Source organism: Mesoplodon densirostris, chromosome 4 (assembly GCF_025265405.1).
Source record: "Mesoplodon densirostris isolate mMesDen1 chromosome 4, mMesDen1 primary haplotype, whole genome shotgun sequence".
NCBI lineage: Eukaryota > Metazoa > Chordata > Mammalia > Artiodactyla > Ziphiidae > Mesoplodon > Mesoplodon densirostris.
Window position 1 is genome coordinate 88,164,872 of NC_082664.1, and position 25,972 is coordinate 88,190,843.

At 36.2% G+C, this 25,972-nt stretch overlaps 1 protein-coding gene across 2 annotated transcripts in view; it reads right to left on the reverse strand.

Moving 5' to 3' along the window:
• UBR1 (ubiquitin protein ligase E3 component n-recognin 1) overlaps positions 1–25,972 on the reverse strand; it is a 155,961-nt gene that overhangs the window by 25,171 nt on the left and 104,818 nt on the right. For both annotated transcript variants that reach the window (XM_060096705.1, XM_060096704.1), the window contains exons 28-38: positions 25,372–25,458; positions 24,237–24,418; positions 19,792–19,997; positions 18,314–18,407; positions 17,396–17,545; positions 14,502–14,599; positions 11,099–11,192; positions 9,889–10,037; positions 5,214–5,269; positions 3,858–3,954; positions 26–93 (exon numbers count right to left, since the gene is read on the reverse strand). In XM_060096705.1, the coding sequence (XP_059952688.1) occupies positions 26–93; positions 3,858–3,954; positions 5,214–5,269; positions 9,889–10,037; positions 11,099–11,192; positions 14,502–14,599; positions 17,396–17,545; positions 18,314–18,407; positions 19,792–19,997; positions 24,237–24,418; positions 25,372–25,458 (1,281 nt within the window). The remainder of the gene's footprint in view (positions 1–25; positions 94–3,857; positions 3,955–5,213; positions 5,270–9,888; positions 10,038–11,098; positions 11,193–14,501; positions 14,600–17,395; positions 17,546–18,313; positions 18,408–19,791; positions 19,998–24,236; positions 24,419–25,371; positions 25,459–25,972) is intronic.

Below are 25,972 nucleotides of genomic sequence, written 5' to 3' on the forward strand. Positions count from 1 at the left end.
AAAAAAAAATTTACTGAACACTTACCAAAACATGAAATAGATCTACAGATAGAAGGCAAGGTGTAGCTTCTGATTTTAGGTTAGGAAGAACAACTAAAAAACAAAAAAACCTTAATGTAATTCAGTCAGTCATATAGCAATGTAGATAAATATAATGCAAGATATAAACTTCTAAAACAAAAATTTAACAGGGTTATAATACTGAAACTGATAAACTGGTATATCACACCTTTAAGATATGGGAACTATAATTAAAGATAAACTAAACTGAGAAAAGGCTCTCAAAAGCCCTGGATGCAATTTAATGGTTGAAATATAAGATACAGGGGCAAAGGGTAAATAAACTAGGATGACTGAAGTAAAAAATTGCTCGATAAGTATTTGCTGAATGAAAAAGAATTCCTTTTTTTTTTTTCAGTACGCGGGCCTCTCACTGCTGTGGCCTCTCCCATTGCGGAGCACAGGCTCCGGACGCGTAGGCCCAGCGGCCACGGCTCACGGGCCCAGCCGCTCCGCGGCACGCAGGATCCTCCCGGACCGGGGCACGAACCCGCGCCCCCTGCATCGGCAGGCAGACTCCCAACCACCGCGCCACCAGGGAAGCCCAGAATTCCTATTATACAATGTTCCCTACCACTTTTTCCCCCCTAACTACGCATTTCTAAATGTTCTGTGATACATAAAATACATGAACAAATTTGGGGTTTGGAGCAGGGAGAGCATGAAAAGCACTGTAAATGAAAGGAGTATGGAGATGATCCTCTGGTTTGTATGGGCTGATGAAAGGAAGGAAATGCAGACAGCTCAAAAACTTTGTCTTTCTGATTTGATCAGTCTCTAAATTTGGAAGTCAGAGAAAGAGTGACAAAGAAGTGAAATCAAGAATTCAAAACAACAGTAAGGGTTTTGTATATATAAAAATGAGGGAATTAATTTATTTCAATAAAGCTATTATTTGTTTAAAATTCAGACTAGGTGAATTTCTTAACCCCAAATCCAAGATTCTAAACAAAACCATAAAAGTTAAGAGCATGGGCTTTGGAGTCAGACAGAAATGGGATGTAGTACTTCCTGCGACTATTTGTCATAAGCAAGGTACCTGACTTCTCTAAGTCTACAGTGTATACAAGATTGTTGAGAGGTTCGTTAACATGTGCATTAAAAGTACTTATCCTGAGCTTGGCATACAGTAATCGATAAACGCTATTAATATTGGCTTTAAAAAACAAAGTGATAACAGGGTTCTGCCATTAACTAGCTATGTTAATAGCTAAATAGCTATAAATAAATAAATAAATAAATATTCCATTTATGCTAAATTAAATATCTCAGCAAAACTTATGTGATATAGGAGGAAGAGCATAGGTTTTATGGTCAGGCTTGGATTCAAATATTAGTTCTGCCTCTTTTTATGACCTCGGTCAAGTCACATAACTTCTCTGTGCCTCAGTTTCTTCATCTGTAAATCAGGAAAATGATAATTTCCTTGAAGAATGGCAGTTTGAAGACATGATTATATAAAAAGATCCTTGTACAATGCCTGGCACATACATGGCAGTGAGCATTGTATGTCCTGTTGCTACTGCAGAATCAACATGTTACAACATTATTCATCACCTTTCACACAAAACAGCTCTCTATTATGGACTTTCTGGACTTCCCTATTTCTCTCAATAATCTAGTTACTCATTTTAATTCAAAATCTTGCCTCTACCCATCACAATTCCCTCCCTAATTTATGCTACTACATGCAGATGCATGTTACCTTTAATTTTTCCTTTTTCCAATCCAACCTATACAATATCAAATTAACTTTAGAATATTATTGCTCAAAATGTTTCAAAAATTCCCAATAACCTGAAGAATAAAGCTCAAACTTCTCATTGGGGCATTTAAGATCCTCTATTTTTATTAAAACAACTTCATGCTTCTCTATCTATTTATAGGTGCCACTACTCCTATCAAACTTGCCTAAGTTGAACATATCACATGCTTTCCTACCTCCTCAATCTCTGTTTAAATTGTGCCCTGGGCTTAGAATGCTGTCTCTGTTCCTCTCAACTTATCTTTATGGACCCCGTTAGAGAAAAAAAAGAGCAGAGCCCCATAGTGATCCCTTCCTGTCTCAATTCTTGAAGCATGTATTCTTACCATACATCTGGCATTTGGCTACATTATAATGTGAGTTTTCACAGAGGTTCTGCTTCTTTAATTTAATCATAAGCCTTACAAATGGCAGGGACCATATCTTATACCTCTATACAGAGTTTATAGCCCTAACACCTTGCAAATAAAGATGTTCCTGCTAATAAATTTTCACATACCAAACTTTTACATAAAGGCACAAAGCTACATTACAGAGCAAAAGCACAACAATTCTATTAGTTACTGCCAATTAGAGATTATGCACTATTATTTCAGTTTCTGCTATCTGTCATGATGTTAAATAGTCTCCTTGTTTGGTGCTTATTTTGAGGTGTTTTAAACATTATAAATCCCATAACGTGTGATGAATGTAAAAGCAGGGAAACTATTTGGAAGTGCTGGTAAAACAAGGTATCCAAATTATAACTGAAATGAAAAAAGATACCAAAAAATTAAAAAACAAAACCAAAATATTACTGTGCAAATAGGATAAACTGTTAACAATAGGAAGAGGTCCTAAGAACAAGAAGCACGTGTAACACGTGCAAAATTCTGGGCCTGTGCAACTGACCAATAAGAGAAAAAGTAAATGAAAAAACAGAAAAAATTTAAGTGTGTAGCTAGGGAACAGCATTAATATTAGATTCCTATTAGCATAAGATTAATTCAGGAGATAGCTGGAAATTAACTTGAAGATATAAAACTTGGCATGGTACAAGTTCTAATGAAATTTAGGTGGCAGATTTGGATGGAGCCATGGAACCCCCATGTCATTAGAGTGACAGAAAGCTGCCCAGGATGAGCTCCCTAAGAAGCCTGTGGGAATCAACAAGGAGGAAGGCGACCTGTTTCAACAGACTTTCAAGGTAAAGTAACTGGTCAATTTTGGGGAATAAAGCCTGTTAGATCAGCTAGAAAAACACTATGCCTGGCTTTAAAGCTTAAAAAGACTCAATGACTCTCTTATTTGGTAGAAACATACCTAGGAAGTGCAAGCTTAAACCTCTTTACCTGTGACATATTGAATTTACGAATAAAAAGACTATAAAAACAGTCTTTTTTAAGCCTGACCTATTTAGATGCAAAGGAGCTCCTGTAGTACAAATACCTAAATGGAAATGCAGACAACCAAAATGAAAGCCAAATCATTCTACTACTGTTTATCCTCTAATCCCTCTTTTTGTTTTTATATTGAGTACCATATGGGCTTAATTTCTAGCTTGTTAGAATCTAAAAAAAAAAAACCCCAACTCAGCTGTTATAGCCTGTCTCTCAAAGAAAAGGGCATGCATGGACCTACAGTCTGAGATTACCACACTTAGCACTTCTATTATTTTTATATGACTTTGATACACACCAGCAAAACTAAACATATTTTTAAATGATCTAGCCACATCACTGCTCCCTTTTCTAACCAGACTGAGATACAAGATGTTAGTGATTGTGGATGTTGGTTCAAAAAAGCCCCTAGGTGGGTATAACCGATACACGTTGGCAACATTTGAAAACACTTGGTTTTAAAAATAAGATTGCAGGTATTAAAGGGGAAGCCATGTGTTCTGTTTTCTTTTTGTTTTTTCTTTTGTAAGGCTGTGGTAATGAGTATCCAAAATTAGTGCAGTGTGTTGTTTCCTAATAAAATACACTGTCAGAAATGCAATGGGAAAAGACACATAAATAACATAATAATGATAATTCAGAGAAGACTCTACCTGATAGAAGACGAATCAGATGTTTCTGTATCAGGACCTGAGAACAGGTAATCCTTTGTGCAATGGCAAACTGCATTAATGCTTTCAGACCATTATGCTAGATTGTAAGAGAGGGGAAGATAAAAAGATAAGGGAAGATAAAAGACCTAAGTCATTCAATGTAAAAACCAATCCCAGTCTACAAGAATTAGTGCAGACTTACTACATACTTTACATTCTTGCAAATTTAGTTACAATATTTTTAATACTTCTAAAAAGTTTTATGACTTCACCGAATTTTTTAATAGATTTTCCCATGACAAAGAGGTATTAAAGATATAATCACCTCAATTCTCATTTAAGTACTCATTTCTCCCAGAGTCATTCTCTTAAATGTCTGGCCTAAATTATTCTATTGAGGCCTGTGTAAATAAACATATTTATAGAAATTCTAAAATGATGGCAGAAAATCACTGAATTCAGGGAACAGATCTTCTGCTTCCCAGATGGAAGGATGGGAACTATAGGGAAGCACATCGTGGACTCCAAGTCCCCTGTGTCAGCTATCAGATAATAAGAGAGAAATGGCTAGGAGGTAGGTGGTCTAGGGAATCCTGTTGCCCAGTTTGTTTTCACAGGGCTACTGAGCACATTTCTTTCTTTCTTTTTTTTTTTCAGTACACGGGCCTCTCACTGTTGTGGCCTCTCCCGTTGCGGAGCACAGGCTCCGGACGTGCAGGCTCAGCGGCCATGGCTCACGGGCCCAGCCGCTCTGCGGCATGTGGGATCTTCCCGGACCGGGGCACAAACCTGTGTCCCCTGTATCGGCAGGCGGACTCTCAACCACTGCGCCACCAGGGAAGCCCCTGAGCACATTTCTTAAGTACCATTTTTCAGGGTCCCCAATGTTATGAGGCTTGGGCCTGAGGCAGGAGTATAGTTATAGAGTCAGGATCTGCCCATCAAGGAGTCATGGTTTAGTTTTATTCTTGAATTCAGTATGATGATTTATCTAGAGCTAAGCCAGCATTAATACCTAATATTACATGATGGTGCAAAATTAGTGAGAAGGAAAAATGTAGGAGACACTAGGGTTCTGATTTGGAAATAAACCGAGAAAGGGATAAAAAGTAGCCAAGTATCAGAAATCTTTCTGTGAATTACATTTAACCACCAAGACTGAGAAAACTCTCCAAAGTGTATAATGTTGGCCTTTCAGTCTCCTATGAGACTGAAGTAGCTTTTTTTTTTTAACAGAATTCTGCTAACTTTTACAGAAAAAGGAGTGAATAAAGATTTTTTTAAATAATAAATTTACTGTGGACTCCCTAAACAAGCATACCATGAGTTACACGTACCCTGTTGGAATACACATACCTGTCTATTTTGAAGTGCTCCAAACAAAGGTTTTCCTTCATCTCCCAAGAGGTTTTCTCAAAGAGTAAGAAAAACAAAAATGATAAATTCTGAATACTGCTATAACTGTATACTTGGTTTCTGTCTATCAGATGTTCTTTAACTAATCTTATTTTTGACCAGATGCTTTGCACTTTTCCCCTTCAAAATTTCATGTTTAAGTCTATGCCAAAATTCCCCCCCCAAATTTAAAAAAATATTTTTTTATTTCACTGCGCCGAGTCTTAGTTGCGGCACACGGGATCTGCTTTGCTGCATGTGGGCTCTTTTAGTTGTGGCATGCGGCACCGGGTCAAACCTGGGCCCCCTGCACTGGGAGCATGGAGTCTTAACCACTGGACCACCAGGGAAGTCCCTCAAATTTCCAAACTTTTGAGTGAGAGAATACTACAGAGGCAAATGTAGATCATTCACAAATAGCTACTACAAATAATAAAGTCCCTGCAGCAATCAATAAAGAATACCTGGGAAAAACAAAGCATTCTGGTTCATTTATCCTCCTTTAAAAAAAAAATTTCTACGCAAAAAATTTTTTTTCTTTAATTGAAGTATAGTTGACTTACAATATTATATTAAGTTCAGGTGTATAGTAATTTGATATTTTTACAGATTATACTCCATACAAAGTTATTATAAAATACTGACTATATTCCTGTGCTTTGTATTACTTCCTTGTAACATTTATTTTGTACCTAGTAGTTTGTACCTCTTAATCTCCTTCACCTATTTTGCCCCTACCCCTACCCCTCTCCCCTCTGGTAACCACTAGTTTGTCCTTTGTATCTGTGAGTCTGTCTGCTATATTTGTTCATTTGTTTTATATTTTAGATAGCACATATAAATAAAAACATATAGTATTTGTCCTTCTCTGCAAAAATGTTTTAAATAAGTAATTTTTAAAATATACTAACACCTATTTTGTTAAAAAATAATACGTAAGACAGATGTAAGTAACCTTATTGCTCTTTTAGGTACTATTAAAAAACAATTAGATTTATATGATAAAAAGATGAAAATGAAAATACCAAAAAAGTATGGGTTCAGAAATATATTTTGCCTTGTTGGCTAGGGTATTTATTACTAAATTATTCTTATTTTCACTGATCCTTGGCAGCAAACACATCTGTGAGAGTGGAAGGCTTATTTCCTATTTTCTTTTTGCATTTTTTTTATCATGTATTTTTTCTTATTCTAGCTTTGAAGCAGAAAAAATAGAAAAACAGAACTGGCTAAAAATGGACAAAATTTTGGCTGATCTAGACACCATTAAACACTAAATGCGATAGTTAAAAGGTCAGTATTAACTAAATCAAGTATCACCATGTTTAATTCTAAACGTAACCTCAATTTGCTGGTAGTTTTTTTTACCATTAGATACCAGATGTTTAACTGAATATTACATATTGGGTTACAAAAGTCACTTGAGCAAGTCTAAAACCTATTAATATATCTTTTCAGTTCAGTACTGATTTTATATTTGTAAATTTTATATTAAAATGAATATCACATGATTTATACATACATTTTTAAAATTTGGAGGATGTGTGGATCATATAACCACCCTATTGGGTTTTTTTTTAATTAATTAATTTATTTATTTATTTATGGCTGTGTTGGGTCTTCGTTTCTGTGCGAGGGCTTTCTCTAGTTGTGGCAAGCGGGGGCCACTCTTCATCGCGGTGTGCAGGCCTCTCACTATCGTGGCCTCTCTTGTTGCGGAGCACAGGCTCCAGACACGCAGGCTCAGTAATTGTGGCTCACGGGCCTAGTTGCTCAGCGGCATGTGGGATCTTCCTAGACCAGGGCTCAAACCCGTGTCCCTTGCATTGGCAGGCAGATTCTCAACCACTGCGCCACCAGGGAAAGCCCCTACCCTATCGGTTTTGAAACAATTCCTGAACTGACATTTTATGGACTTTGGAATTAGTCATTAAACAAAACTTTATTTCCTGGTATTGCTTGGGAAGAAGTTTTGTTAAATAATCTGAGTGAGGAAGTACTAAATTCTTCAGAGATTAGTGCCTTTATCTCAGAAGGGCTCCCTCTTGTTATGTGGCATAGATATGTTATTCACAAAGTGACTGATTGACAATATTTGTCTTCTTCCATTCTCTTTGTCAGACCCTCTGTTTTGATTCCTCAACTATTTTTCATAACTGTACATCCTGTATATATGTCTCTCCACACCCACAGGGAGTGAGATAAGTTAGCTGTTTATGTAGTCGGAATAAAGTACAGCATTATATCCACTGCATGGAAAAAGCCCTAGAGTGAAAACTATATAACACTCTATTAATCAAATAGATTCGAATTACTATGTTACAGAAACACATAAGAAGATTCAGTCCTATTCTCCAATGAATTTCTCATCTACTCTATAACAAAACTGTCACTTTTTAAAATGTTCAATGCCTAAATATAAATTTTCAATTCCTAATGCTTGTGTTCCCAAAATAGTAAAGTGTAAAAGTACCTTCATTGGAAATCTGAAGATATTTAGTAGATCATGACTCCAAAAGAATGCTTTACATTTCATACCATATTGTTCAGATTCTACTTAAACCTCATCTTTTCCTTTTCTCATTTTATTTAATCATAGTAAATATAAACCTGTGTATTTATTTTTTACCCACAATTTAAGTTTGACAGGTTTGGAAATAACTTCTAAAATCGGTTCACAGAGACTGATGCTGATATCCAGGAAAGCTCTGTGAAATAAGTGGCTTTGGACTTCCCTGGTGGCGCAGTGGTTAAGAATCTGCCTGCCAATGCAAGGGACATGGGTTCGAGCCCTGGTAGATCCTACATGCTGCAGAGCAACTAAGTCCATGCGCCACAACTACTGAGCCTGCACTCTAGAGCCCACAAGCCACAACTACTGAAGCCCGCACACCTAGAGCCCATGCTCCACAACGAGAAGCCACTGCAATGAGAAGCCCGTGCACCACAACGAAGAGTAGCACCCACTCGCTGCAACTGGAGAAAGCCTGTGCGCAGCAACGAAGACCCAACACAGCCAAAAATAAAATGTAAATAAATAAATTTATTTTAAAAAAAGAAGCGGCAGGCTTCCCTGGTGGCGCAGTGGTTGAGAGTCCGCCTGTCGATGCAGGGGACACAGGTTCGTGCCCCGGTCCGGGAGGATCCCACATGCCGTGGAGCGGCTGGGCCTGTGAGCCATGGCCGCTGAGCCTGCGCGTCCGGAGCCTGTGCTCCGCAACGGGAGAGGCCACAACAGTGAGAGGCCCGCATACCGCAAAAAAAAAAAAAAAAAAAAAAAAAAGCAGCTTCATGCTAGTCACTTCAAATCATGAAATAGTGTCTTATTACAAAACTATATTTAAATGAAGAAAATGTGGTAGAACCATTAAAAACAACTACCAGAAAAACTGGAAAATGAGTCTGAAACTGGCTTGGATAAAGATGACATGAAAGAAATACAGTTCTTAACTCTTTTTCATGTAGTACTCTATCTTGTGACTGTCATGAGCAAATATACTAATTTAAAAATCTAAGCAATTCTTCACTGCTTCACTATCCCCGGCTTTAATGAGATATATAACACTGTGTAAGTTTAAGGTGTACAACAGGGGTCCCCAACCCCCAGGTTGCGGACCGATATCGGTCAGTGGCCTGGTAGGAACCGGGCCGCACGGCAGGAGGTGAGCAGCGAGTGAGCGAAGCTTCATCTGCCGCTCCCCATCGCCTGCATTACCACCTGAACCACTCTCCCACCCCCCGCCACCGGCACGCAAAAGAACTGTCTTCCATGAAACTGGTCCCTGGTGCCAAAAAGGTTGGGGACCACTGGTGCACAACATGTTGATTTGATAGCTACACTCTTCTCTAAGAAGCTTTCAACATGGCAGAGAACTTGACAGTGGGCTTCCCTTCAGACTTGGTAGGTTTCTTGCTGCTAATCTGTCTCTCCTGACCACCTCAGTCTTCCTTTCTGTTTCCTGATAATTTTTTTTTTTTTTTTTTTTGGCGGTACGCAGGCCTCTCACTGTTGTGGCCTCTCCCGTTGCGGAGCACAGGCTCCGGACACTCAGGCTTAGCGGCCAAGGCTCACGGGCCCAGCCGCTCCACGGCACGTGGGATCTTCCCAGACCGGGGTACGAACCCATGTCACCTGCATCGGCAGGCGGACTCTCAACCACTGCGCCACCAGGGAAGCCCTCCTGGTAATTTTTTAGATGACTTTGGTTTACCTTTCTTTTTATCTCAAAGTGTAAAGTGTAAAAGAAATAAAAATACTGGACATTTCTGGGTTGATTCTTCTTCCTTTGTTTTTCTCTGATCTTCCAGTGTTGTAATATTATATTACATATATTATATATATATATTATATATTATTTCGAATAATATATATTTCGAATATTTCGAATATAGCTTGCTTCATGCTGTCCCTTTCAAGTATTTTTAGTTTATATGCCCATTTTTGTAGTTAAAAGAGATTAATACAAAATATTCTAAGGCTAAATGGCATCATGTCACCTAATCTACTGATATACCAAGAGTCCTTAAACAAGTCAAAGTATTCCAAGCCATCAGGGAAAAAAAGGAATAACTTTTGGTCAATCAATGTTAATTCTGTTTCTATAAAGCTCCAAACTAGTTCTCTTATAGGCTTTACCAATTGCCTGGATAGTGAAAGCACATGTGCTCCAGGTCATCATGGGGATTCGAGGATCCATTTCATCAGGAGGCACTTTCAATCCAATTCTATAAATTGTTGTGGCAAAGAGAAGGACCATTTCCTTGATGCTATTAGAATATTTTATCCTAAAAATAAAGCAAGAAAAATTTATATTGATATAATGGTCTAGTAAAAGGGGCTACCTACTGAGAAGTCCAATTAAGTACCAACGCAAGAATTTAACTCCTTTTGACAAAGTAAACTACCCTTTGTCAAGTTAGAGATAAGAGCTGCTGAAGAAGATTTATTCCTTAAGAAAAAATGGGAAAAGCAGAACTGTAACTCCTACAGGTAGAAAAATGTCTCCAACAAACCGGTAATGACCCAGATAACTTCTTATAAAAGACGCAGTAAATGTTCACAGCAGAAAGGGTCCAGGTCCAAATTAAGGAACAGATTGGAGAGAGGATTAAAACTCAGAGGAAACAGATCTGACGTAAGTTTTAGTGTATGGATAAGGGACCAAGAAGTACTTCTGTGCTGATAGGGGTGTGTTTATGTCTGTGTGTGTATATAATAATACATGTACTGGCAATGATTATTTCCGGTTTCCTGAACTTCTATTTGTTGCAAGTAACAAATATTTTCAGTAGCAATGGGATACAAAATGTAAACAAGGATCACAACTAGAAAAATGTACCTCAGATAATATTCATTAGCTAGTAATATGATTTGGATATATTATATTTTTCAAAGTGCCTTCACATAAATATCTTTCCATTAACCTTATGAGGTAAGTTAGGAGACCACTGTCTCAATCTTACAAACAAGAAAATGAATTGTGGTAGGGTTGGAGTGACCTGAGACTTTTCAGAAGTCACAGAGCAAGTCAGATGTGATTTTAACTTAAGTCTCTTAAATTCTGTTCTTCTTGTAGGTTGGACTATATAAAAATAGTATTTTTGTTGGTCAAAAACAGTTAATTATAGGCATGGTTCACCCTAATACATATTAAATACATATTACTCTAATATCTCAAACCACTTAATTTTATTAGTACAAATAAAATTCTAGGGAGAAAGCAACAAGATAAAAATGGGATAAAGAAAACAATTTTTACAAATAAAGCAAGAAGGAAGGAAAGAAGAACTGTTCTTCACTCTTATTTTCACAACCACTTACAAACTTCTCTTGTTTAGATACTTACGAAGACTGAACTCCAAAACTCAGAATAGAATGGAACTCAAAAGTGGAATCACCCATTCCTTGATCAAACAAGACTGGAATTGTTGGCTTTTCTCCTTACAAATTAAAAGGAAAAAGAAAGAAAAATCACAGGAGTTTAGCCTGACACACACTTTTCTAGCTTTTGTAAATTATATATGATCATTTTAGAAAACTTAGAAAATGTTACTAAGCAATAAATAATCATTCACAATTTCTCCACCTAGATAACCAGATGGCATTAGGGTGATATTCTTCTGTTCTCCATATAAATGTTACATGTGTAGATTTTTTTTTAAAAAGGACAACATCTCTAGTACTGTTCTGTATCTTGTTTTTTCACTAATAGATCATAAATGTCTTCCACATCAGTAACTGACCCTCTATATTTCTATTTCTAGCGAATGCATAGTATTCTATTAGTAAGGCAGCATGCGTTAGTGAATAAGAACAAGGATCTGGAACCAAGCTGCCTGGGTATGAATCCTAGCTCTCCCAGTGACTGTTACTAAGACCTTGGGTAAATACTAAACCTCTTTGTGGCTCCATTTCCTTATCAAATTAGAATTGTTATTCCCGTATGTGAAGTGATTTGTTTTTTTCTGGTGGCTCTTGAGATTCTTTTCTTCATCTTTGGTTTCAGCAGTTTGGGTAATGACCTATCTAGGTATGCTTTTAAGTTTGAGGTTCACTGAGCTTCTTAAGCCTATAAATTTAAGTCTTTCTCCAAGTTTGGAAAGTTTCCAGCTATTATTTCTTCAATATTTTTTCTGTACCATCCTTTTTCTTTTCAGGACTTCAATGACACAAATGTTGGGTTAAAGAGAACAAAAAAAGGTTCCATATGTCCCTAAGGATACTGCGTCGCTTTTCTACATCACTTTTCTGTCCATTCTTCATTGTGTAATTTCCCCTGATCTAATTTCAAATTCACTGACTCTCATCTGACCATCTCCATTCTACTACTGAGCCCATTCAGTTAAAATTGTATTCTTTTTTCCTAATAGATTTAATTAATTAATTAATTAATTTTTTGGCTGTGCTGGGTCTTCCGTTGCTATGCACGGGCTTTCACTAGTTGCTGCGAGCGGGGGTTACTCTTCGTTCTGGTGCGAGGGCTTCTCATTGAGGTGGCCTCTCTTGTTGGGGAGCACAGGCTCTAGGTGTGCGGGCTTCAGTAGTTGCAGCACACGGGCTCAGTAGTTGTGGCGTGCAGGCTTCAGTAGTTGTGGCTCACGGGCTTAGTTGCTCCGTAGCACGTGGGATCTCCCCAGACCAGGGCTCGAACCCGTGTCCCCTGCATTGGCAGGCGGATTCTTAACCACTGCACCGCCGGGGAAGCCCCCATTCAGTTAATTTTTAAATTCATACAGCATTTTTTCAATTCTGTTATCTCCATTTGGTTCTTTTTTTATAGTTTCTATTTTTTCCTGCTGAGAACTCCTATCTTTCCATTCACTTCATGAGTGTTCACCTTTATTTCATGTTTCATGATTATAAAGCTGCTTTATACTTTTTGTCTGAAAAGTTCAACACTAAAACATCTCAGGATTGGCAGTTGGTTGACTGTTTTTTTCCTTGAGAGTTGGTCAGATTCTCCTGGTTCTCTGTACCTTCAGTAATTCTGGATTGTGTCTTGGATACTTTGAATATTACATTGTGAATATATTTGAACATTACTGGTCCGCATTAACATTCTCTGGAAAAATGTACCTTTTTTGTTGTTGTTCTAGTAGGCAATCAACCCAACCCAAATTAGGTTCAACAAGTTCTGTCTCACTCCCTGTGAGTGGTGTTTCCAATGTTAGTTTTCAGAGCCTTTGCTATGCTGCTTGGGTCTGCCAGTATATGTACTACTCAGGGCTTAGTCTGGAACTTGAGTGGTGGTTTAATGCAGCTTCAGTCTCAAAGCTGTTGCTATGCTTCTTTGGGCCTGTTCCACACACGTGCAGCTTGGAGCTGAGCTCAGGACTTGTGTTTGTCTCAAAAGTAGGAGATTCCCTTCTACAGCTCTCTCCTCTCTGGGATTCCCCCCTATACTCTCTAGCTCCAAGGGGCCCTTTTTCCCAGTTCCTCTGGTCAAAATGACCAATTTCTCTCCGTTTTAGTCCCCTGTGCTGACTGGGGCTAACCTTGCGGTGAAGCTGTGAGGCAAAGAAAAAAATAATGAGGATTCACCCTGAAGTTTTTGTAATATAGTGGTCCCATTTCTCCCAGATCTTTTGGCCAGTAAGACTGGTTTTCTCTTGGGATTTTAGATATTTATGTGGCCACCGTGGCAGTGTAGTTCCATGACTGGAGCTGGCCTTGGAAAAGAGCCAAAAGAGAGGAAAAAAAACACAAGTGGCATGGACATATATACACTACCAAATGTAAAATTGATAGCTAGTGGGAAGCAGCCGCATAGCACAGGGAGATCAGCTCGGTGCTTTGTGACCACCTAGAGGGGTGGGATAGGGAGGGTGGGAGGGAGGGAGATGCAAGAAGGAAGAGATATGGGGATATATGTATATGTATAACTGATTCACTTTGTTATAAAGCAGAAACTGACACACCATTGTAAAGCAATTATACTCCAATAAAGATGCTAAAGAAAAAAAAAAAGAATTCCCTTTACACTCTCCAGCTCTGAGGGGCTTCTTTTACAGTCCTCTGGCCAGAAAGATGGCATCTCTCCTGGATTTTTTACTGTTCATGTCCACTGCATAGTTCTGTGACTCAGGCTACCCTGGGGTCAAAACTGGGAAATAAAGGAGGAACAAAAAACCCCAGGAAACTCACTGCCTGTACTAAACATTCCTCAGATTTTTACTTCCTCCCCAATCTGCCTGCCATTATTTACTTCTCAGAGTCTTTAGGTAGTCTTATCTCTCAATTGTGAAGAATATATAAATGGGGCAATAATTTCCAAATGTTTGTTGTTATTAATAACAACATATTAACAGTATTAATAATAGTTAACACTTATATAGTATTTACTATGTACCATGCACTGTTCTACTTTATGTAGGATAACTCAATCCTTCAATCAATGAGATAGGTACTATTATCATTCCCACTTTGCAAATAAGAAAGCTGAGGCACAGAGAGGTTAAGTAACTTGTCCAAGATCACACAGATAGTAAGTGATAGATCTAAGACTTAAATCCAAGCATTGTGACTCCAGATTAATTACTGTCCATCCTGCCTCATAGTATGAAAAATTATTAAACGGAGTAAAGTGATTTAAGCCAAACTTAGCCTTGGCCTAAAAAAACCTCTATTTCCTAATATTTAACAAATCTGTATCTGCAAACCATATTTTAGAGCAATAAGTACTTTAAAAAAAATAAAGACTCTGACACTTAAATCTCACACAGCTAAATATAAAATAATTTTAAGCAAACCTTTAGCATGTTTCATATTATAACCTGTTATTCTGGCCAGAACAGTCTGTATCCATCGTGCCAGGGTCAAAAGTTGAGCAAGAGCTTCTGTATTCTCACTGAAAAATGATATTTAAAAATTATTAAAGCCATTGGCACAAAGTCAAACTGAAAAGCTGAATCTGTAGGGTCTTTCCATGGATAAATGGCTGTATGAAAAAGTCAAACTCCTCCAGATTAGCTTCCTAGGTCATAGAAACACATGTGTCTAAAAATGTAGTTTTGGGAGGGAAGAAAAATTTTAAAGTACAAAGAACAAGATACCACCCATACACCCATCACCTGGAAGTAATAAATGTCAGTAAATGAAATCACCATTCTAGCTGCTAAAGTCAAAAACTAGGTATCACCACTGATATATCTGATTCCTTCACACCCCACATTCTAATCTATCAGCTAGTTTCATCTTCTAAATGTATTCCAAGTTGATCACTTCTTTCTAACTCCATCATTACTACCCTAATCCAAGTTACACTATCCCTCACCTGGACTACTTCAATAGACTGTTCTTCCTGCTTCCACAGCAGTGCTTCTTTATTATCTATATATTCATCACACAACCGCCAGCAAGATCTTTTAAAAATGTAAATCAGATTGTATCACTTCCCTATCCAAAACATTCCAATGGTTTTCCATCACACATAAAATACAGTTCTAACTTCAAATCTTAGCTCATAAGCCCTTTTAGGATCTGGTTCCTTGCTTGCTCCATTCCAAGCATACTGCCTTCTTCCTGTGCCTTGAACCTGCTGCCTTCTTGCTTCACCTTCAACATGCTGATGTGCTCCTACTTCAGGGTCTTTGCTCTTGATATTGCCTGTGCTTAGCATTCTCTTCTCTCAGAGAGTAGCACTGCTTGTCCTTCACTTCATTCAGGTCTCTATCCAAATGTCACCGTCTCGGAGAGGAGCTCCCTGCTGACTCAATCTGTAGAGAACCTCATGCACCGGTCTGTCTCTAGCCCTTTATGCTGCCAATTTAGTTTTTCTCTGTATTTCTCACTACTCAATACTCTGTATTTTTATGTTTACCGTTGGTCTCTCCTCTCTGTAATATAAATTCCATAAGGGCAGGGGCTTGACCCAAACTGTTATTAACAACCAAGGGGGACCAGAAACAGTACTATTAAAAAGGACTATAAAGTAGAGATTTGCTTACTGAAAGGACAGCTTTAAGTGAAGTTAAATATACAATGAACTGTGCCAAAATTCACATTTCTGGGCACAAATTTGATCTAAGAATTTTTTCAGTTCTCAGAAATGAAAGTGTACTCTGGTTTGTTATGGCCAATTTTCTTTAAAAATGCTAGCATGTTATTAGTTTTGATAAAGTTTTTTATATGCTCTTAACTTTAGTATCTTAGGTTATACTCATGTTGATTTTCTAACAAGAGAGGCAAATATATTCCAACTATACATAAAAATGTTATATATAATTATGTATTTCAGATCCTAAGTAACAAAATTGTTACTACAGACTAAAAGTGTCACAGGGTTTGAAGAGACCTAGTTGTAAGGATCAGTCTAACTTTAGAAAGGACTGCCCTGAAGCATCCTATTCTTAAATATATCAAGGAGGGCTTCCCTGATGGCACAGTGGTTAAGAATCCACCTGCCAAAGCAGGGGACACAGTCTGAGCCCTGGTCCGGGAAGATCCCACATGCTGCAGAGCAACTGAGCCTGTGAGCCACAACTACTGAGCCTGCGCTCTAGAGCCCGTGAGCCACAACTACTGAGCCCATGCATTGCAACCACTGAAGCCCGCGCGCCTAGGGCCCGTGCCTGGCAACAAGAGAAGCCACCGCAAGGAGAAGCCCATGCACCACAGCGAAGAGTAAGTAGCCCCCGTTCACCACAACTAGAGAAAGCCCATGTGCAGCAATGAAGACCCAACACAGCCAAAAAATAAATAAAATTAAAATAAATAAATAAATAAAAGATAAATCTTTGTGATGTCACCTTCTTCCTAAAAGATGACATTCTATGTCCCAATACACTAAATAGAAAACGATTCAAAATTATGTTTTCTAATGACATGGAATAGTAGAGACAGAGCAACTACTTAATGACGCTGATTGCCAAACCTACCACCTTTGAACCCTTATGTTGTGAAAACATGTTAAAAGTGTTTTATCAATAAAATCATTTTCTTTAGAAAAACTTAGATCTATCACTACAAAGTCACTGAGTTAAAAAAACTGAAATAATAATAATAATAAATAGTACTGTTATCATCATGTAGAATAGTTAGAATAAAGAAATATACAATTACATGTTCTAGTTGTCATAAAAAACTAATAAATTTGCTATTAAATTCTATTCACAGATGGTCAGAATACAAAAGTTTAAAAACTTATTCTAAACACTAAAAAACTATCCATAGATGAATCTATCGTTTTTATTTACCTTTATAGTTAACCTTTTGTCCATGTCTCTACAACTACAGCATTTGGATCTTCAGAAAAATAGAATAAAAATAATAATACAAAGACCTGCAGGGCAACCAAACTCCTAATAGCAACTCTAATGCTGGCAAAGGACTATAAGAAAGGAATGGATCTTCTTTGCAACTTTCTTCCTTCTGTGAGTGCTAAGATGGAGATCAAAGTTCTATTGCTTTAATGGCTGTTGGAAGACAGAGGCAAAACGTGTAGACTTCAGTAAATGAATATTCCAGTTCCTTTAGAAACCAAAAATTGGGGCTTTTATCATATTTTTAAAGTTGAATACAAGTTATAAAATGAAAAAGTATTAACTAATAGCAAAAAAGAAACTAGTAATCTAATTAAAACAGTCACAACGAAAGGATTAAAGACAACTTAAAAAAATTAATCAAAACATAAATTAAAATATACCTGCTTATCCTTTGAGGTTGCAAAGGAATAATGGGGATCACAGTATTGCACAGAGACTTGCAAAGAGGGCAAAGATATTCTCCACTCTCTAAATCAAAAAGGTCAACATGAATGCGTTGCTGAGAGCTCAGCTGTACAGCTTCAAAATACCTGCAAAATTCCAAGACATAGGTCCATTCAAAACTACACATGTATCTTTGCTCTAATCCAAGTGAAAAAAATCTGGTATTTTTGCCTCAATAAACATCTTTAGACTCTACATGCAAAAATACACAAATTATAATGACAGAAGAAATAGGATGCCCATTCTTTTGGGGGCAAACTGGAGGACACATCAGGGCAGAAACAAATTTAAAACAGTTTTACTGAATTATAACTTGTCTGATGCCTCAACAGCATGGAGATACAATACAGATACTACCTCCCTCAGTTTCCAATGACCAACTGAAGTAGTAAGGGCTATGATAGGAAAATTATGTATTTTAATCTGATGCCAAAAAGGTAAACCCTACACAAAATATTTCCCAGGAATTATATTTCTGAACTTTTATCTCTTCCAGATATACAACTAGAACTTCATGTCCCCTATTCTATCTCAAAGGTACTTTTCCCTCTATGTTTTGAGGGGAATGAGATTTTTATAAAGATTATTACTTCTTTTATACAAATACTGATCAAAAGAGACTAATTAGTTTGTTCAAAGCAAGTACAGTGAAGATTTTAAGTTGATAACTTTACACACCAATTTCTAAGGGTGATACTATAATAAGTATCATGCAAACAAAATCAGTAATTAAAACTGCTTCAATTATTCAAATAAGAAAAAAAGAAGACACGAGAAAACATGCCTTTTTGTGGCCTTTAGAGAACTTCAATATTCCTAGCTTCTTTCAAGAACATGTCAGAAGGACAACTTACTTCTGCCAGCACACTGCATGCATTACATGACCACAGCTTCCTGTGTAAGTTCCATATGCCAAGTCTGAATCCATGAAAAGTGGGTCCACGGTTTCTGATACAGAAAGACAAAAATATGAGGTATGTATTCATCTGCCCCACAATCATAAAAAGAAACCAAACAAAAAAAGAGGTTATCAGGTCTAAAATTCTAATCATAAACTTTCTTAGGAATGTCCAATAAAAGTGTCACAATATCATGGCAGTAGTATATATATTCTTAAGAGTAAGTAAAAAGAGGAAAATATAAAGCTAGACTTCCAGGTGTGATTAGTATGGATTAATGACAACTTCTATTCTTGATGTATATTTTATTTTAACATTAGGCTTTAAGTTGCATTATCTTGGTTGTTGAAGTGATTTTCTATGATTCAAGCACAGTTTACTTTTGTATTTTAAAAGTGATTTGACTGGGTAACTTTAAGGGATATTTAGGGGCAATATAATCTACTGGCTAAGAGCACAGACTATGAGGTTCAAAATCTGATTTCACCATTTATAATTTGTGCCTTCTGACAAGTTACTTAATTTCTCTGTGCCTCAGTTTCTTCATCTGTAAATGGAGCCAATACTGGTACCTAAATCACAGGGCTGTTATGAAGATTAAGTGAGTAAATACACATAAAGCACTTAACCAGTGCCTGGCATATGGTGGGTATTCATTAGATGTTAACCTTTTTTATCATTATTATTATTCCAAGGGTATTTAAAAAATAAAGCAGCTAACTCCTGATGTGATATAAGAATTACAACATATTACCTACTAAGTACTCCAGCCAAGAAAATGTTTAACAAGAACCTAACCACACAGCAACAACCAGACAAATCCACAATGTAAGACACTGTACAGGAAAACTGGCCTGCGTTCTTCAAAAAAATTATCATGAAAAAAAATAAAAGGCAAGTGACTATTCTAGATTAAAACAGACATAAAATAAGCAACATAGGAAACATGTCTGAATCCTAAATGGAAAAAAAAGTCTAGCTAAAAAAAGACATTTTGAGGGCAGGTGGGGAAATTCAAATATGGATTTTATATTAGATGATATTACTGAATTAGTAATTTTCTTAAATGTTATACTGGTATGGTAGATATATAATAGATTATCTTTAGTTTTAGAAAATGCATGTGGAAATATTTAGGGATGAAATGTCATGAATTCCTACTTTCAAATGGTTCAGCAAAAAGAAATGGAGATAGATAGAAAGAGACAGAATGAACAACATGGCCATGTGTTAACCAAAATTTTAAAAAACAGACAAAGGAGCCAATATGGCATGTAAAAATCTAGCGTCCATTTTATAAATGGGTAAAATGTGATCTGACCAAATAAGGCTAAATACAATCTCACTCCCAAACTTCTTTCAGATAGTATTTTTTCTAATTACACAAGTATGAAAAGAAATGCTCAAAAAGACATTTATTAAACAATACATACCCCCTGAGAGTTCTATGGGTTTTCCCCTGTGCTGGGTTAAGGCGGTGGATTTCTGGACACAGGCCGATAATACCATGGCATTATTTTCTATTTTCACCTCTTGTTCTTCTTGGCAGAGGATGCATGTCAGCACCTCCTTTTCAGTAACAGATGGACCCCGTTTAGGACCCAAAGCAATTTTACAGTAGTCACTGACTGCTGGGGTGCTACCAAGAGAAACGACCAGAAATGAGGACACATGTTTTGGTCACTTGTCTTTATATTTTGGTAGATTTTAAGTAACTTTAGGGCAAGGACTTTAAGAATAAAAAAAAAATAAAATAAAAATTATATTTAGCAATATTAGCTTAAAATCTTCCCCCTTGATTTTTCTGACTTTTATCAGTTAATTTGCTTACTAGAAAATACATTCTGTGTTGATAAGTGCAAAAAGAGAAAAAGCAGATCACAAAGTAGAATGCATATTATAATTATAGCTAACTTACTGTACCAAGAAGCTGTGAATCTGTTTTTTCTGATTATAAAAGTAATACATACTTATTAAGAAATTTTGGAAAGTCTAGAAAAGTATAAAGAAGAAAATAAAAAGCATCATACTCTCGCAACCTAGAAATAATGACTTGTACATTTCCTTCCAGTCTGCTTTCTATTTATAACATTTTTTACATAATTAAGATCACATTACATATACGGTTTGTGTCCTGCTTTATTCACTTATATCTTAGCTGTTTTCTCATGTCATTAAATTTGCTTCAGAAACATTATTTTTAAATGGCTGCACAGTACTCTCACTATATGTGCCATAATAGTTTTATCCATTCCCTCTTATTAGGCATTTAAGTTTCTGTTCTACTTTGGTAGCTATTAAAATGTAAAACATACATCTTAATGATTTAGCAATTCATAAGATGTATTCAATGTGTACAATAATAAATAAGAGCAAAGACTTACAAAGCACTAATTGTAATGTGAGGCACTGTTTCAAATACTTTAAGTTATGTTACCTCATTTAATCCTTCCAACAATCCTATAAGGCAGGTATTATTATTATCTCTATTTTTCAGATGAAGAATCTGAGGCCTAGAGATGGTAAGAGGCTTATCTAATGATTCATCTAGGAATTAACCGGGCCGGGATTTAACCCAGATGATCTGACTTCACAGGCCATGCCGTGTAATACTGCCTCGCTATCCATGCAAGAAGCTCCCTGAAATATCATATATCATCCAACAAACTGGAAATAACTTAAATGGTTATCATCAGTATACATGAAATTACATAATACAGAATAGTATGCAGTTTTTAAAAGGTGGGTCTCAGCTAGGTGTGGTACTTACTACTTTTTAGGAGGTGTTCAGCAACATGTGGGTAAAGTTAACTTTTTGGTTATCATAAGGACTAGGGGGCACTACTGGACTTCAGTGGATGAAGGGCCAGAGATGCTAAATGCCCTGCAATTCATCAGGCATAAGAAAGAACTGCTGCCCAAATGCCAAGAATGAGGAATGCTAAGCTTGGTTTTTTTGTTTTTTTTTTTTAATTATTATTTATTTATTTATTTCGCTGCCCCGGGTCTTAGTTGCGGCATCCAGGCTCTTAGTTGCAGCATGCAGGATCTAGTTCCCTGACCAGGGATTGAACCCGGGCCACCTCATTGCAAGCACGTTGTCTTAACTACTGGACCACCAGGGAAGTCCCTGAGCTTGTTTCATACGTAAGAACATACATGTACAGATTTCCAAGACATAATATTAAATGAAAATGGGAAACTGAAGAATGATACATGCATAATAACATTTATGCAAATAAAACAAAAGGCTGAATGACACTATATAATTTCTATGGTTACATATATTTGTATCTAATAGCACAGTAAAAATTCTTATAAGATATACATAAAACTTATAACCAGAGTATCTCTGAGGAAGGGCAGAAAGGGGTGCAGGATTTGGGCCAGTACTCAAATGGAACTTGAGCTTTATCTCTAACATTTGATTTTTAAAAGGAAAATGTGTTAATATAACTGTAATTAAAATTTTAAATGTAAATGTAAATGTAATTTGTAAATGTAATGTAAATGAAAAATGTAATTACATTTAAAACATGTAAGAGAATATATTTGTGACTTTGGGATAGGAAAAGCCTTCTTAAGATACAAAAAGTTAAAACTCGAAAAGACTGACAAATCTGTCTTTATCAACACTGAAAACTTTGCTATGGCTAAAATTTCATAATTAATGTTAAATAAACAGGGACAACATATGGGAAACATGAAACAAACTTTAATATCCATAATTTTAAAGGACTTCTAGAAATCAGTAAGATAAAAGTAAAGCATCCAATAGAGATGGGCAAAGGATAATAAGAGGCAATTCTCAGAAGACAATTTAACAGGCTAGTGAATAATTATAAGAAAAGATGCTCAACCTAGTACTAACTAATCAGGGAATTTCAGAAGGGCACAAATTTATAATTTTGATTATACCAAATATTTTCAAGTACTGATAATTTTAAGTATTGGGGAGAATGAAAGAAACAGGAACTCTTCATACACTGCTGGGAGTAGAAATTGGTGAAACTACTTTGGAGGGCAATGTGGCAGTATCTATTGAAATTTTAAATAATTATGACTCAGCCCTTTCGTTTATTAGATTCCACCCTTGAGAAGTACTTACAGGGGGAAGGGGGAACATACAAAAATGTTCTGACACGTTGTTTGAAATATGGGAAAATTGGGAAACAAGGGAAAAACAACTTAAATGTCCAAAATCTGATAAATAAAATATTATATATATCCATACTATGGAATACTATGCAGCAGTTATAAAGAATGATGTAGAATCTACACTAAAGGTCTATCTGTATTGACATGAAAAGATTTAAAAGATACTGAATGAAAAAGCAACCCACAGAACAAAAAGGATGGTAAAATTTTAAAAAGCCACTAAAACACACAAAACAAGACTCATTATTATTCACATACACGTTTACAAATGCATAGAAAGACACCTAGAACCATAGTTATTATCACAATGGTTATCTGTGGAGAAAGATCAGGAATGCAGAGGACGGTCAAAGGAGACTTACTGTGTTATGTGAATTGTTTTCAGTGAGAACACATACACAATTTTATGTGTACAATCAATCAGGCAATAAAAAAATATTATGAAAGCACTAGGGCCATTAATTCTGAGTATTTCTGCTTACATCCTCTTGTTTGAATAAATATACAGTAGTCTCTTGTTCATTACTTTCTAAATGTTATATTGTTCATAGGTAATATCAAGAGGGTTGGGACTTCTGGTTGTTGTTTAAAGTTTTGTATTAGTTTCTAGGGGTTTTTTTGGTTTTTTTTTCTGTACGCGGGCCTCTCACTGTTGTGGCCTCTCGCATTGCGGAGCACAGGCTCCGGACGCGCAGGCTCAGCAGCCATGGCTCACGGGCCCAGCCGCTCCGCGGCATGTGGGATCCTCCCAGACCGGGGCACGAACCCGTGTCCCCTGCATTGGCAGTCAGACCCTCAACCACTGCGCCACCAGGGAAGCCCTAGTTTCTAGTTTTATTACTGTTGTCATCCCAGGATAGTTTACCATCATAATTTTAATCTTTAAGATATAGAGTCAGTATTCTTTGTGGTTCTTTGTTAGCATACTCAGCTTCAGGATTACAGACATATTATGTAAAGTACAATGTTTACTGTCTACTGTTATTGCAGAAGCACAATTTCCTAAAAGTATCCACAACACACATTGTTTTAAGGAGCAGTGAAAGCTTGTTTTTAAAAATAAGCATAGAAGGGATTTTCAATATTTTAAATTGGAATGCTTTTCAAAGAACCATTATTTTGCCTCCTCCCTTTTCTCACTGTATCTAAATAACAGCCCACAGAACACTACTCTCAGAAAGTTAACAGATTTCCCCAAGAGCACAGCATAGTCTCATAGTCAGAAAACGAGGTTTACTAATTCCCATTCCAATGTGCTCTCCATGACTAAAACTATAGGCGTTGCCTTCTTACTTTTTTAGAAAAAAGGAAAAATTAACATGGACCATCTTTTTCAAGTGAAGGGTTTTTTTTCAATCTGTAATAGCAGCATTTTTACCAGAACTCATAAAAATGATGTGGAATATATGAACTGATACATAAATGTGTACCTAAAGAAGTCCGCATGTACAAGATAACAGGAGCTGATTTCTATCTTTGCTGTTTCCATCGTCATGCCTTTTTGTGCATAAAGGTTCCCGACTAACTTCACTGTGCACTTGAACAGTTTATCAACATAAAATTACATCCAGTAAGAGGCTTCACTGTGCCCTTGCTAGCTTAAAAATAGTGTAATTTCTCTTACTTTGAAATATATTTTGAAAAAATATTATTTAAAGTGAATATGTAATTTTTCCTACAAGAAACTGGGTTGCTAATTTTTAGTTTTGCTTTATTTTACCTCTCTTCCTCCATAATGGAGTCTTCTTTCCCAGACATTTCTGACGTACTGTCATACATGAGTTTGTGAGTTTCAATAAAGTTCTTCTGTAAGGCGGACATCTGAGCCATGATCTTCTGGCGATGCAGCCTAGCAGCTTCAGCTTTTCTTTTTCGTTCTGCTTTTTCTTTATCATGAGTAATCTGGGTATTAAAAGACCAGAAAAATTAGGTAAGATCCATTGTGAAAATTTACATATACTGTTCAGTCAGGCAAAATTTCGTAGAGTAAACTCAGATTCAATCTGATGACTCAAAATTAACATACAGGCTCCATCACATCTTACAATTAATTGTTCCATTGGTTACTTCAATAATTTAACTTACTAAAAAAATTTTTTTAACTTAAAATGCCAAGTATCTTAAATATATAATAAACTGCTTTTTATATTCAAAGCAGGTATATTAAGAAACAAAATTAAATGAAACAATAATTTTGAATCATTTGTCAATCATTTAACCACTGACATTTAATCAATTTAAAGCCAACTTGATGATGTCTAACAGTTACTACTAAACACATTGCTAAGAATGAGAACTTTAACAACATTACTGAAATGTATTGGTGTATTTTTATTTATTTTAACTTCAGTCCGGTGGTTTAATTTTAGGAAAGATAGTTAATAACCACAAGTAATAATATTCTAATAATTTTGAGATTAGAATCATCAAAACCTGATTCGTTATATTATGGAAATTCATAACTTAAACAATATTGCGTTTCATTAAATCTTAGATGCACCATAATCTTGTGTTCCACTAAGAATGCTGCTGATTAAATAATAAGAAGGCATGGATTATAAGACATATTCTAATTTCAGACATTAAAATATTTCAAAAATTAATAAAATATGGTATTTTCAACAGCGCTGCACCGAACGTCAATTTCCTCTACTTTTGTGAAATACATATATTATGTTGGATAACTATGTATGTCAACTACCACTAATCCCTGTGGTACAGAACACAATGAACAATAGTAGACATCTTATATACCTTACAATAAACAGGTTCCTTCTCACAAAAAGAAGCAGCTCCCTTATACCAGTAAAGTTCAAAGACAGAGATGAACGTCATCATCATTATAATGTTATTACCTCATCATTTTTAATAGATTCTGATCCTGATGTAGTTGCTACAATTAAACAAGATTTTTCTCTTAATCGCTTCACGGTGTCAAACATCTGTGAAAAACAGATGAAATGTTTAAAAAAGATTTGGTTAGATTGATCAGCAACAGAAAAATTCACTCAACGGATTTTGTCATCATGTCTCCAAATGTCTTTAACTTAAACTTAAGCTATTTATATATATTTATACACACACACACACACACACACACACAAAGAAATACCTGCAAATACATAATAAATAGCAATCCAGCTAAGAAGAAGGTTGGAGATAGCAAAAATCAGCTGAATCAGTCTGCAGGGGTGAGCATACCTCTGCTTTTGCTATGGAAAAAATTTTTTTAAATTTAAAATAACATTTTTAGTGCAAAGACATATAAAGACAAAGATACAATATGGAAAGTGATACCTTTTCTTCCTGATGCCAGTCCCTCTCCCCAAAATCAACTAAATTAAAGATAATTAGTATTTCTTTGCAGGAAAAAAATCAGAATATATATTTCTTTATATTTACATATATTCTCATAAAAGCCGATCCTACTATATATATGCTGTTTCCTACTTTCCT